The sequence below is a fragment of the Ornithorhynchus anatinus genome, chromosome 2, assembly GCF_004115215.2.
Source record: "Ornithorhynchus anatinus isolate Pmale09 chromosome 2, mOrnAna1.pri.v4, whole genome shotgun sequence".
Classification (NCBI taxonomy): domain Eukaryota; kingdom Metazoa; phylum Chordata; class Mammalia; order Monotremata; family Ornithorhynchidae; genus Ornithorhynchus; species Ornithorhynchus anatinus.
Genome location: NC_041729.1, coordinates 90,564,385 through 90,578,852, shown reverse-complemented (window position 1 = coordinate 90,578,852; position 14,468 = coordinate 90,564,385). Strand labels below are relative to the sequence as shown.

Genomic DNA, 14,468 nt, shown 5'->3' with positions numbered 1-14,468 from the left:
TCTTTCCACTAGGCTGCGCTGCTTCTCTGTTTTAATCTCTCATCTCATTGTTCAGCGGGCAAAAGATTTGGATTGCAACTTTACCGTTGCCTCACAATCTCTCTCTAAATCCCACTCATCACTCACTCACTCATACTCACTCATCTCCCGGAAGAAGATCACCGAAGAAATCCAGGTCGTTACCGAGTGCAGTGCTGAAATGCTAAACTTCAATAAGCTTTTCACCGAGACAAAAACACATTTTCTGTTATGCTCAAACTAAGGTATTTTATTTTGTGTTTGCTTTACATTTCTTAAATAAAACTAGCCACTGCAGGTGCAGCTTCCACAAAGGTTCAAATGAAATGACTTTTACGTTTTGGGTAGGAGGTACACTCCATAGGCAGCGCGACATGCTGCTCTGTCCATCCCCGCGAAAGCAACGTTTTTGAAGAGCTAATCTGAAAGTCTTTAACAGACCAAAGGTAACAGTCAAATTATGCCATTTTTCATCCAAGGATGTGCAGTAAATTTGCAAATCGAAAAAGTGTGTAAACATTCTGCCATTTGCCTGGGAAGAGGATATCATTTCATGTTGATTCAAATAAATCTTTCCGAAAGTGTCCATGTATCTTGGTAAGTGGCATCCACATAGCTAAAATTTCATACGGGGTAACACCACGTGAAGTTCCTGAAATGAAAGGTGCAACACGAGCGTCCTCTCTGAGTTGGCATCTTACCCCGCAAAAAGAAGGGAGCATTATTACTTCCTAGCAGCCTAGGTAGCTTCAATCGTTCGCTCTTTTAAAATGCTTAATTGCACCTTGTTTCTTTGAGTAACTGGATTCTTTGAAAATGGAGATTTAAATATTGGACTGCCTTTGGTTAGATGGTTGAAGTTCTGGCCCCTTTGTCATCCTTTTATCTGTAAAAGAAAAGGAAACATTGTACCACCATTGGCTGCGATTTCACTAATCTCCTAACAGAAAAAAAAAAAAAATATTATGGCATAATATTACTAGACGGGGGAAAGTCCCCCAAGCAAGATCATAATCTGTGTATATAGTACACATTTCCTACTTCAGACTTCTCTGTTGATCCTTCCTTTATCTTTTTGAAAACAGTTAGTGTAATCCTGGAAAGATTGTTCTAAAGGACAACCTGGCATACTAATCAAATTCATTAGTTCAGGGCCCGGGGACACACTTGAAGCTTAGTAAGAGTGAACAAATCAACTATCTCCTCCAGCTCTGGCTCCTCTACCTCGAAAATGACTTGCCAATCAATCGTTTTTACTTCTGAGAGAACGTACAAGTCTCTCTCCGGACCTTTTCTCCAGGCCGAGCGAAGTCTGTGCCTCGTTCCAAGGCCCTCACGTGTTTTTCAAATAGTTGTGTGACCGTTGTGGGGTTTCAGTTGCACTTTTGCTGGGCTAGAAGGGCTCTACTGTCTACACTGGTTGGGACACTGTCTCGTCACAAGTCTGGCTGTTCTGGAAGCCTCCCACGCTTCCAAACTCAGAGTTGAATGGCTGGGGATGCACGGCTTTCAACCTCTGCCTTTGTTGAGCTACTTTTCCCCCTGGCACATAATAATAACAACGATGATGGCGTTAGTTAAGCGCTTACTATGTGCCAGGTGCTGTACTAAGCGCTGGGGTGGATACAAACACATCAGACTGGACATAGACCCTGTCCCACATGGGGCTCACAGTCTCCATCCCTATTTTCCAGATGAGGTAACTGAGGCACAGAGAACTGAAGTGACTTGCCCAAGGTCACACGGCAGACAAGCGGTGGAGCCGGGATTAGAACCCATGGCTTTCTGACTCCCAAGCCCGTGCTCTATCCACGGTGCCGTGCTGCTTCCACACACGAATGGGATCAGATACGAAGCTCTGGGAGATGGAGATGATGTGTTTTATTGCTTAAAAGGAGAGGAAATCTAAAACTGATGGCATGATTACAAAGAGACAGAAAAATGCTAACATTTTTGACTCGATAGCTTAATAATTTTGACTTAATATCCCTGATTTTAGCTGCATAAAGCCTTTAATTTCCTACCAACGTAATCTCAAAGATCTATTAGAACCGACTTGAGTAACTCGTTCTTATGAAAGATAATTGGAAGGAAAAAAAACCCACACATAAAACATCTATCAGGCCCTGCAGGAAGGACACCTGGTTGCCGGAAAGGTTTTTTTTTTTTTCCTTGATATACACAAAATCCCATGGAAACACTGGGCTTTTACAAATAAGCTTTGCACGTTACATGCCGAGCTTTACTTTGATGCAATTTCCCGCCCTTAGGTCAAAGTGGTTTCTCAGGTTAAATTAACTGAGGAGACACCACCACCCTTCTTGGTTAAAAGAAAATCAAATAAACCAGCACTAAGAAAATAATAGCAATTCCAGAATTCCTAGTCAGTAGCCAAAGGAGCCTCTATTGGTTGAATATTGTCCCTTTTCCAAGGACAGCTATTTCCCAATTTTCCCTTTTGATTTAGCATTTAGTTCCTTACTTAGGGAATACAGTTGGGTGGGCAAAACACTTAAGTTTGGTGACTAGAATGTTATTGCTTCCTCTTCCACAACTGCCACAAACCGAGTTCTCCCACTGCCTATACTTAAAAATGAACAGAGAAAACAACATTTCTGTCATAACGCCATATCCCCATCCCCATCTATCAACCCCAGTGGACTCTCTCACGGCCCAAGGATGCTGGAATACGCGCCGCCTCGGCATCGCCTCTTCAGGTTTCCGTTACCTCGGTGACGACCCCCGCGGCGACTGTGGAGCCACTGTAACGCAGCATGAACCTCCCCAGCTCTTTGAAGTCTTTGTACAGTTCGAGAGCCACTGGTCTCTGGGTCTGCAGTTCTACTAACGCATTCTGGCCTTTAGTCAACAACCTGGAAACCAAGCAGAGCCACCCGAACGGGTGCGATCAACATCCACAGGATTATATAAAGCAAAGAGACTTAGAAGTTCAACAGATGAATCGAACCGGAGACGGTAAGATCGTTGCGGGCAGGGAACGGGTCCACCTTCTCACCACTATTGTTCTCTACCAAAGGCTTAGTACAGTGCTCTGCACACAGTAAATGCATGAAGGTAGAGTTCTAGGCCAGATATGGGTAAGAGGTTGGAAGCGAGATGTATAAGATCGAGGTACAGTGAGTAGGTTTGGCATTAGAAATAAGCATGCTGGATTGTAGTAGGAAATCAGTGAGGTAAAATAGGAACGTCCTCCTTCTTCATATCCAACAGATGATCACTCTCCCCACCTTCAAACCCTTATTAAAAGCGAATCTCCTCCAAGAAGCCTTCCCTGAGTATACCCTCATTTTCTCTTCTCCCATTCCCTTCTGCATCACCCTTGCACTGGATCTGCACCCTTTATTCACTCCTCCATCCCCACAGTACTTATGCACATATCCATAAATTATTTAATCAATCATATTTATTGAGCACTTACGGTGTGCAAAGCACTGTAATAAGAGTTTGGGAGGGTACAATCTAACAGAATCGGTAGACACGTTCCCTGCCCAAAACGAGATTATTCATATTAATGTCTGTCTCCCTGTCTAGACTATAAGCTCGCCGTGGCCAGGGAACGTGTCTTCCAACGCTACTATACTGTATTCTCTCAAGTGCTTAGTGTGGTGCTCTGCACGCAGTAAGCCGTCAATAAATACAACTGATTGATTGAGGGGGCAAGGTGACTGGATGCTTTAAAGAAAGGTGAGAAGTTTCTGTTTGACGTGGAAGTGAGTTGGTAACCACTGCAGGTTCTTGTGGAGTGGGGGAATGTGGAAAAGAGTTTTTAGAAAAATGATCTGGGCAGTAAAGCAAAGTATGGACTGGAATGGAAGGAGAGACAGGAAGCAGGGAGGTCAGTGAGGAGGTTGATGCACTTGTTAAGTTGGGACAGGATAAGTGCTTGGATTAACCTGATAACAGTTTGGATGGAAAGGCAAAGGTGGTGTTGTGAAGGTTGAACCGACAGGATTCGGGGACAGTCTGAATATGTGGCTTGAAGAGAGATGAGTGGAGAATACCAGGGTTATGGGCTTGTGACACAGGGAGCGTAATGGTGCTATCTACAATGATGGGAAAGTCATAGGGAGCACAGAGCTAGGGTGGGAAGATGAGGAATTCTGTTTTGGACGTGTTAAGTCTGAGAGGTCGGCAGGGGATCAAAGTAGAGATGTCCTGAAGGAAGGAGGAAATCACTGTGTTGTTCCACTCTGCTCACAAGGAGTCAAACTTCAGTAGCAGTTATAGATAAGATGGAAAATGAGACTCCAAAAAAATGATTTGAAAGATTCAGACACAATGAAAATGGCTTCTGGAGCGGCCTGAAAATGGAGGCTTTCTTTCATCAGTTTCAACACTATTTTTAAAAAGAGATTATTTACGGCCTCAAAATGAAAACGTTTGCTGCTGGCATTATGGATACATCAAATACTCACTTGGGTTTTTTCTTTGTGACTTCTCCAGTACTTTTATGCAGGATGCTAATCAGTCGTTTGATAGTAGCCGGTTCACTGACGGTTTGATAATGTAATAGCACCTAAATCCGAATATCCAAAGAAAACGCTTAAAAATCTGCTTGCAGCAAAATCATTATCAGTTAATACTTGGGAAATAAACCCTCAAATGCAGAGACAAATAAAATAAAACTCTTACCATAGGTGCTTTGCAGATCAAAACTCTGATACTAATTAGAAAATTCTGGGTTCTAATCCCAACTTCACCATGTGTGACCCTGGGGAAGTTCCTTAACTTCTCTGTGCCTCAGTTTCCTCAACTGCAAAATGCGGATTCAATACCTGTTCTCCTTCCTACCTAGACTGTGAGCCCTATGTGGGACAGGGACTATGTCTGACCCAGTTATCTTGTGTTTTCCCCAGAGTTTAGTACAGAGCTTGACACATAGTAAGCGCTTCACAAATGTTCTTATTGCTACTATTATTATTGAAAATCCACCACAATCTGTGAAGATTAATCAAGTTTGAGAGAACAACCTAATTCTGCCGAATTCATCAATCATTTAGCCTAATGAAGCAGAAAGACCTCTCTTTTTAGCAATGTGTGGCCTAGTGGAAAGAGCAATGCTTGCTTCCTGGTTGCAACTTTGCCACTTACCTTTTGTGTGACCTCAAGCAAGTCGCTTGACTCCTCCATACTTTAGTTTCTTTATCTGCAAAATTGGACTTCAAAACATATTCTCCTCACTAGACTGTGAGCCCCATGGACGACAAGGACTACATCCAACCTAATTACCTTTTATCTATCTCAGCACTAAGGACCATGGGTCACACATAGTAAGCACTTAACAACACCATATTAATATCTTTATTGAGATTGTGCAATACGTGGCTTTGAGTCCCATGTAGCTAAAACAGAAGCCACCTGCAGGTCCAAAGGGTCCTGAAACGACCACATAAAGAGAGATTGCTTCGGACAGAGAGGCTTGCTAACATCCATCAGACCACCACAGAATTTAAAAAAACGAGACAAGACAATCAAAAATCAATCATTCCTTGGAAGACAAGTGACGAGGAATGCAAACAGTGGGTTTGAACTGTGAGATCATTGAAATAAGGATTCCTTACTTTGAAAGTCATGTTGGATTTAGGGTTTCAATTTGGATAAGGTGCAATAAACATTTCAACCCAGCCAGACTACCTAGGCTCTGGTTGATTCTCCTCTGTCTCACTGATCCAGTCTACCAATGTTGCTTGTGACGCTGGGAAACAGCCAAACAGAAGTGAAAGTGATAAGATGACAAAGCCACCTGATACCAAGAGGTAAACTGGGCACCGCTGCCTACGATTTGATAGTCTGTTTTCAAGAAAATTATCCAAATCTGGTTAATTCAAAATCCGGTTTCCACATGCCCTGTAGTTTCAATTAGTGAGCTTTATTAGATATAGAGCTAATCAGAAGTTATTACACAGTTAAAAGAAATCTGAACTCAGTGAAAATACAATCAATTATGATCACCCTTCCCTGGTGAAAACATTCTCTCCTTTTTTTCAAAAAGAAACGTAAAGGGGCTAGATAAAAGGAGGGACCCCACAAAGACTGTTTTGAAATGCGAACTCCCTCATGGTATGGCACTTGTGTGCCGATAAATTCAAGAGGAATCTGATTAAGCAGTGCTCAAAAACTTTCGATTCACGCTTGCTTCAAGAAACTACAGCAGACAGGAAGACATTATTACTATTTGGGGTAACAATTGACCTCTCTATGGCCTTTATTGACAAAAAATTTTGTGAATTGTAATTCAAAACAGAGTTGCATGAGTAAAAACATTCAATCGCTCCTCCGCCCTTTTCACTTGCAATATGTGCTGCTTTCTATGAACGAGTTTAACTGCCCCAGAAGCTAATATTACGTATTTGCCCTGCAAGTTTAAAACAAACCCTTTCTATGGGGAAGGGAGTCGATGTGCATTTACAGAGTACAACTCCTGAACCAAATTCTCCTAGAAGAGAAGATTTATATTATTTAATTTTTAAAGTTGCCTATTTCCAGTGACTACTGTAATAAATAACAAAAAGCATAACTACACAGAACACTTCAAATGGAGTGAATATTTCCAAATGAGACTCCCAGATGATAAGTACCTAAGTAACCACACTACCAATTTCTTCTCCGGGTACTACCCTATAAAAACAAACTCAACTCATATTTGTACAATCTCAGAAGTGAACTGCGTGAATCATCTCATTTTCAACCTCCTTGAAAACACACCTCTTTCGTCACACAGGATAAAGTTGGGGCGACCACTATGCCCTCAATTTTTGTTTTTGGTTTTTTTCAGTGAATACTGTAGACAAGAATGCCAGGGCAGCTTTCTAGGAACTGGATGTGTCAGACTTTGTGCTGACTGGAGATTTTGAGGATTTCTTGGTTTGCTCAGAAACCTTGGTGACAGAAGAATAAAAGGGTCACAGGTAATTCCCTCATAGTTCATAAATCTCATTTCACTCTAAATGATCTTCATGAAGTACAGGACAGTTTCCAAAACTTTACTTGGCTCAAAATAGTCTTAATAATGCGGAAGGTTCATTTTTTCATCTTCTGACAATCTCCCTGCCAGCAGGCAGGCAGAGAAACTTTCCTTATAGCTACTGGGTCAACGAACTTGTAAAATGCAAATCAATTACTACCCTCCTATATCCTCTATTCTCAGACCTGCGGTTGGCAAACTTTCTCCACCATTAGCTTGTTATGGGCAGGGAACGTATCTGCTAATTCTGTTGTACTGTACTTTCCCAAGTATTTAGTACAGTGCTCTGAACATAGTAAGGACTCAATAAATAGCACTGATTGATTGACTCAGCCCTATAGCCAACCCCAAACCAGTTTCTGCCATCCTACACATTCAATAAATACCACTGATTGATTGCCCCAGTAGGACAAGGTTGAGCAGTTGAGACACTTGAGCAGTAAAGGAGAAAGTTCCAGGACCTGGAGGGGCCTGGTCTTACAATAGTCGGTTCTTTGGAATGTGAGAGTTAACTCTCTTCACAAACCCATATTAAGGAAAACTCGCCCTATAGCATGTACTCTTCGACTGATGCCACGTCTGGGAATACGACTGCAATTCCATCACTGCACCTGATCTATTCGGACAGATGTGTCATAGGGAGAACCTTTCCTAATTCCGCCGTTGCAGTCTATCCAAAATGACAGTGAATACATGTGTTCGGGGAACTGACCGCATCTAGCCCACTTGAACCCGATACTAACAACCAACCATCAGGAGAGCTCTGCAGCTGACTTCTGGGCCACCCGAAAGCTGCTGTCCTGAACCTGATGAACGCTCTCCTTGTTCAGCGGAACCAGAAGTTACTGATGTTTGGAGAATGGTGAAAATCATACTTGGCCAAAGGCATACGGTGTCCATGGCTTACTTGCAGTGTTTTGTGAATATTAATCTTCACAAGCACTTTGATCTCCTCTGAGGAAAGCAAAGAACAACAACACTCCCTCGTTTTTAATTTCATGGTCTACTGCTTTAAAATGAGAAACTATTCTGAAAGACTTAAGTCACTTAAGCCTAGTAAGTGATTATAACTTAATCATTCTAGATTAGGTATGTTTATCCCACTCCAGCAATATTCCATTTTCAAAAACTTATTTCAGGGCTCAAAACCCTACTGATTTTCCTGGAGAAGCAGAAAAAAAAATGTGCTCACTGTACTCAGTTACCATTTATCCTAGAATAATCCCTCAGGAAATCACTAATAGGACTAATCTTGCTAGTCTTCGTGAAACCTCTTAAAAACGTATTACTCACTGCAGCTTCGTATCTCCCGAAGAATCACCGTTTGCAAGGAACCGGACAGAACTCTCTCAGGGACATACAAAAAAGAACTTTTACTTTACGAGAACTGAGCTAGCAAGAACAGAACATTTTAGAAGAAAAGCCCACTCCCAGACTTACAGGGAATCCTTTTGTGATGGGAATTTCAAAATTAAAGATGAGGATCCGCGCTTTGAAACGAGTACAGGCTTTAATGGGTTCTCTGGGGTCACAAAATATGCAGCCGACACTGTAAGAGGAGGAAAAGGTGATTGCGATAGCACATACTAGAAATAGCTCTATCTCCATTTACTCTTGTTTAATTAATAGGAAGCTTGAAGCAATTAATCAGCAAGTTTTTGCACACCCTCACTTCTGGCGTAGGGGGAGCCAAGTGTGTTCCTTAGTAATCTTAAATCATCCTCTTAGTCTGCCGGAGTCCTTTCACTCAGAGTTAAGCCGTTGTGCAATGAGCTGCTACGGAAGCAGACTGCGTTTTAGCATTTGTTTTCCCTCGCAACACCGAGATAATCAAATTCTACCCAACCAGAGAACTTAGAAGGTAATAACCTGGCAGCAAAACAAACTTTCAAACGAACCCCTGAGTGAAAAAGCCTCTAGGTTTCCCAGCTCTTCATTGAAAACAACCGTTGCTTAGATGGAACTCATTTCGGCACTCACTTGATTTTGATGATATCCATGCCGGTCAATGTGAGACTAACGTGATCTCCTGCTGCTGCCCAATCAACTGGTTCATCGTGCAGTGTTATTCCTGGAAATGAGTAAGAACAGGAGTCCAGAGTGAAATACCTAGAGACTGAGCTACGCAAACCAACACAGTTTAGCCAATTTGTGCCTCATCAGCCATTACTCATCAGTTTTCAATATGAATGGTTCAGTAGTGAGAGGCTGGACTGAAAGCAGAGAGGAAAACACTTATTTCCTCCAGACTTTACTATTCTTCGACTCCACCCTAGACTTAACCTGTCTTCTAGCCGCCCATAAAAGGCTTTGTTTCTACTTATTTTGTAAAGACTCTAACAACGCTTTTTCACTGGAAAAAACTCTCAGCTACTAAAACGACCTGCAGGGTGCAGGTCCTAATCAAATTATTCTCAAAAAATAGCCCCTATGCGGAATGGGCTGTATTTTAAATTCTTCCGATTCACCGAAACAGAGAGCTGAAAGGGATCTTCCAGGGACTATCTAGCTAACCCTTCTCTCTCAAATCAGGCTGACACTGGACGATCCCAGACAGTCCCCTCATCAGTTCTAGCTCAGTGTTTTTTCCTGTGGTGAAGATTTCTATAGAGCCTTGCATTTCACCTCACCAGTCCTGTGGTAGTGCAAACAAGTCACCCTCTTGGCTGTAAAGATTTTGGGGATGGGAGGGAGCAGTTAGGGGTTAATGACAGTAGGTGTGTGAAAGGAAATACAGAAGACAGCTTGCCTCGGACAACTTTCAAGGTTGAGAATTGCTCGAGTATAGAGCACACAGTCTGTGCAGTCAAGCTCTACAATTATCCCTGGGGGCCTTTTCGTCAATAGAATGTCATAGAGGAATGGCTTGGGAACAAGAACTTTTCAGATTTTCTGTTTTTCCAGAGAAATGGCTACACCTGACGGTCATCGCCATTTGCCATGACCTTGGTGGGGAGGGGAAGAGAAGGGGTGAAGGAAAGGGAAGTGAAGAAAATCTTGGTTTGATGTCCTTGCCTTCCCTACATCTCATCTGAAACATCTTGTGAAATTTCAGTCATTTCTCTTGTACTGTAGTCAAAGGAAATGGACAAGATCCTCTGTAGAGAAGCAGTGTGGCCTGGTGGAAAAGCACGGGCCTGGGAGTCAAAGAACCTGGGTTATAATCATGGCTCCAACATTACCTGCTGTCTGACTTTGGGCAAGTCACTTAACTTCTCTGTGCTTCAGTTCCCTCATCTGCAAAAGGGGGTTTCAATACCTGTCCTCCCTCCTACTTAGACTGTGAAACCCATGTGGAACCTGATTATCTTGTATCCACTCCAGTGCTTAGCAAAGTGCCTGGCACATAGTAAGTGCTTAATGAATACCATAATTACTCCTAAGATGAACAGAAAATTCTCATTCTCTCAATGCGACGGATTATTGACTGATGACTTAATAGAGCAATGTGTCATTAACTGATTCAATTTTAAGTTGTGACAGTTTGTACAAAATACTTAGCTAAAAATGTGGTTATGTTCTAGAGTTCTAAATTTCATGTTTATCTTGAAAAATGATTCATGTACTGATACATGCAATCCAATATACCTCTGTTTACAAATACGCTCTACAACCCATGAATGTTTGTTATATATTAACAGTTGATTTCAAACATGAAAACCAGATCAAGTTGAACTACCTAAAGGTGGTGCCAAAACACAAGAATAAAGAGTTACAAGGATAAGGATAAGTGAATAAGGGCACAATCAAAAAATGAACTGGTTGCTGGTGTTCAAATTATTTCCTGTTCAGCTAGCATGAAGTAATTTAGATTTCTATGAAATGAATTTCAATTATTGGGATCACAAACAAAACAAAATGCAGGGTACATTGGAACCTTGCTACTAAGCAGGCAAAGGAACAATACTGCTTTTTTTCTCCGTTTTTGGTTCTCTTCTCCAATTGGGAAATTGCCTTTTATTAAAAAAAGATCATTTGGAGGTTTGCATTGTTCAGCCACTAATCCCACCCCACTCCCCCCAAAAGGGGGGTTAAAAAGCATAATTTGTGGATAGGAGTCTCTTTATCCCAAATAATCCTTCACAGGTCTAGCTTCATTATTCGAGGCACTCGGTGATTTCTTACATTCTTCCCCCATCTTTGCTTAATATGAGTAAAAAAATACCATAAACAAAATGCAAAGATACATAATCTAGTCTATGAAATCAGTGTAGTGATGGGTGTGCAGAATTTTGGATTGATAACCTGTGAAAGAGACATAACATCTTGACCAGCCTCTTCAACTCAACACTTTTTCTGAATTGTTTTACTTTCAACAGTTTCAAACCATAAATTCTTACTGAAGTAAAAGACCTAAAATACAGTACAAAAACTTAAATTTATTTTTACTCTGCTTTCTAGATCAGGAAATTGTAATTTGGATACTATCATTCGATGGTGCACGGTGACAATTCAAAATAACCCCAAAGTTAGTTATCAATAGTAGGGAAAGAATGAATGGCTGATTTATTAAACACAGCCTGCTCACAATGCTTCAAAATAATCTAGTCTTCTATTTGATCTCATTAAGGCTAATCATTTCTAATCACAACCTTATGGAAGTGGCATATGAATAGTAAAATCCCCAAGAGAGGGTTTTGGAAAATGAGCCGCATTTTATGAAAGAAATTCACTATTGAAGAATGACACTACGAATATGTGAAAGGCTAGATGAAGACTTGCGATAACGTATTCTGTTTCGCAACTGGGAGTTAGGTTTCCGTGATGGTTCCCAAGTGCTTAGTACAACGCTCTGCACCCAGTAAGCGCTCAATAAATACCATTGATTTGACTGATTGATTCCCAACTCCGCTGGTAGTTGGGAATAGTCTATTATTTCCAATCCCCAAATTTCAAGGCTGAAATGCATTTGGAGAGGTCTCCGGTCATTAAAAATAAGCCCCCAAAGGGGCTTTGGGAATCAGCCTCGTAGAAGAAAACAATACCATGCACACATTTACACATCCAGTCACATCAGAAGAAATTCGTTTAAGGTTTTCACATTTTACATTCAACAGTCAGTATCACTTTGACACAGTCACAATTTCAGTAGCTGGTTGTTTACTCTCTGGTTAATGGGTGGCTATAAAAAAAAAATGCCTTCTCAACACAGGGCTTAAGCTGTACAGCTGAAAACAGTTTGTAGACTGATACCTTTTGCAGTGCAAGTTTCATTGGGAGGCATCACCAATAGTCTGTCTCCAGTCTGAACGAAACCAGCTTCAATTTTACCAGTCACGCAAAATCCAGAGCCTTGGTCTGTAAAAGGGCCAACATTTAAAAATGATATGTAAAGGTGTTCTCTTGCAATCAGCACTCTATTACAGAAATGTAATGAGTTCATCTTAGAACTATTAACTGTTAAAATTTTATTTAGCAACTGAGCATATCCAGTGAATCCACCCCTTCCTCCCACTCCAAGCTGCTACATTTGTCAAAGCTCTTATCCCATCCTGCCTCGAAACCGCATCTACCTCCTCGAAGACCTCCTTGCCGCCTGTCCTCCCAACTCGTTTCCATACTTCATTTTGCTACCTGGATCATTTTTCTAAAAAAATTCGGCACACATTTCCCTGGTCCTCAAAAAGCTCCAATGAAGGCCCATCCATCTCTGTATCAAACTCCTCATCTTTATCATCCTCCTCCTCAGTTTTAAGGCGCTCTATCAGCTCTCCCCTTCCTACCTAACCTCTTTACTCTCCTACTACAACCCGCACATTTAGCTCCTCTAACACTAACTTACTCACAGAACCTCTAGCTCGCCTATTTCGTCGCCTATCTCTGGCTCACATCCTCCATGCTTGGAATTCCCTTTCCCTTCATCAGTCAATCAATGGTATTTATTTTGCAATTACTTTGTGCAGAGCACTGTACTAAGCACTTGGGAGATCATAATACAGTTGGTGAACTTGTTCTTTGTCATAGGAGCTTAGAATCTAGAAGGGGAGACGGAGAAGCAGTGCTGCCTAGTGGAAAGAGCACGGATCTGAGAGTCAGAGGGCCTGGGGTTTGATCCCAGTTCTGCTGCCAAGTCTACCATATGACCTCGGGCAAGTCACTTATCTTCTCTGTGCCTCCTCATCTGTAAAATGGGGGCTAAGAATGTGAGCCCCATGTGGGAAATGAACTGTGTCCAATCTGATTAGCTTTCCTCTACCGCAGCACTTAGTACAATGCCTGGCACATAGTAAGCACTTAACAAATGCCATTAAAAACATTAGCATAAATAATGCGTAAGTGCTGTGCAACTGAGGGAGGGGTGACTATCAAGTGCTTAAAGGGCAATGTTCCAAATGCGTAGGTGACACAGAAGGGAGAGGAAGTAGGGGAAATGGGGATGTAGTTGGGGGTGGCCTCTTGGAGGAGATGTGAATTGAATAGGGCTTTGAAGGTGGGTAGAGCAGTGGTATGTCATCTATGAAGGAGAAGGGAGTCCCAGGCCAGAGGGAGGACATGGGTAAGGGACTGGTGGTGAGACAGACAATATCAAGTACGATGAGGAGGTTGGTGTTGGAGGAGCAAAGTACATAAGCTAAAATGGAGTAGAAAATCCTTAAGGTAAGGTAGAGGAGCAAGCTGATTAACTGCTTTAAAGCCGAAGAGAAGGAGTTTCTGCTTAGTTCTGCAGAGGTGGAAAGACCACCGGAGGTTCTTAAAGAGCGGGGAGATGTGAATTGAACTTTTTAAAAAAAAAAAAAAATACAGGCAGCCAAATGAAGTATCAATCAATCCACCAATGATATTGTTGGAGTGCTTAGAGTGCTTACTGCAGAACACTATACTAAATAAACACTTGGGAGAGTAAAAACAAGAAGAGTTATCAGAAATGTTCCTTTATCTCAGTGAGTTCACAGTCTAGAGAGGGACAAAGGCATTAATATAAATGAGGATTGGAGTGGGGAGAGCCAGGAGGCATATGCAGTAGTCAAGGTGGGTGAAGCAGTGTAGTAGCAGTGTGGTTGGAGAAGAAAGGATGGATTTTAGTAATGTTGTTATGATAGAATTGACAGGATTTGGTGACAGACTGAACATGTGGAGCATACGAGAGAGAGGAGTTGAGGATAATACCAAGGTTACAAAATTGTAAGACATGGGGGGGAGAGTGGTATTGTTTGCAGTGATGAGCAAGACAGGTGGAGGAAAGGATTTGAGTGGCAAGATGAGGAATTCTATATTGAACATTTTAAGTGTGAGGTGTCAGCGGGACACCCAAAGTAGACATGTCCAGGAGACAGGAGGAAATTGAGATTAGGGAGAAGAGAGGCCAAGCCCTAAGAGTACATTTGACAATCATCCGCACAGAAATGGTAGTTGAAGCTGTGGGAGGGAATGAGTTCTCTAGAGGAGTGGATGGAGTTGGACAATAGGAAGGGACCCACGACTGACCCTTGAAGGAGTCCCACTGTTAGGGAGGGGCAGGCAGAGG

At 41.9% G+C, this 14,468-nt stretch overlaps 1 protein-coding gene across 2 annotated transcripts in view; it reads right to left on the bottom strand.

Annotated features, from left to right (window-relative positions):
* Positions 1–240: 240 nt before the first annotated feature.
* The window catches only part of HBS1L (HBS1 like translational GTPase), a 105,665-nt gene continuing 91,437 nt past the window's right edge, over positions 241–14,468 (bottom strand). For both annotated transcript variants that reach the window (XM_007672930.3, XM_007672929.3), the window contains 6 exons: positions 12,197–12,301; positions 8,984–9,074; positions 8,444–8,552; positions 4,455–4,555; positions 2,747–2,891; positions 241–904 (listed from right to left, as the gene is read on the bottom strand). In XM_007672930.3, the coding sequence (XP_007671120.2) occupies positions 893–904; positions 2,747–2,891; positions 4,455–4,555; positions 8,444–8,552; positions 8,984–9,074; positions 12,197–12,301 (563 nt within the window). In that variant the 3' untranslated portion in view covers positions 241–892. The remainder of the gene's footprint in view (positions 905–2,746; positions 2,892–4,454; positions 4,556–8,443; positions 8,553–8,983; positions 9,075–12,196; positions 12,302–14,468) is intronic.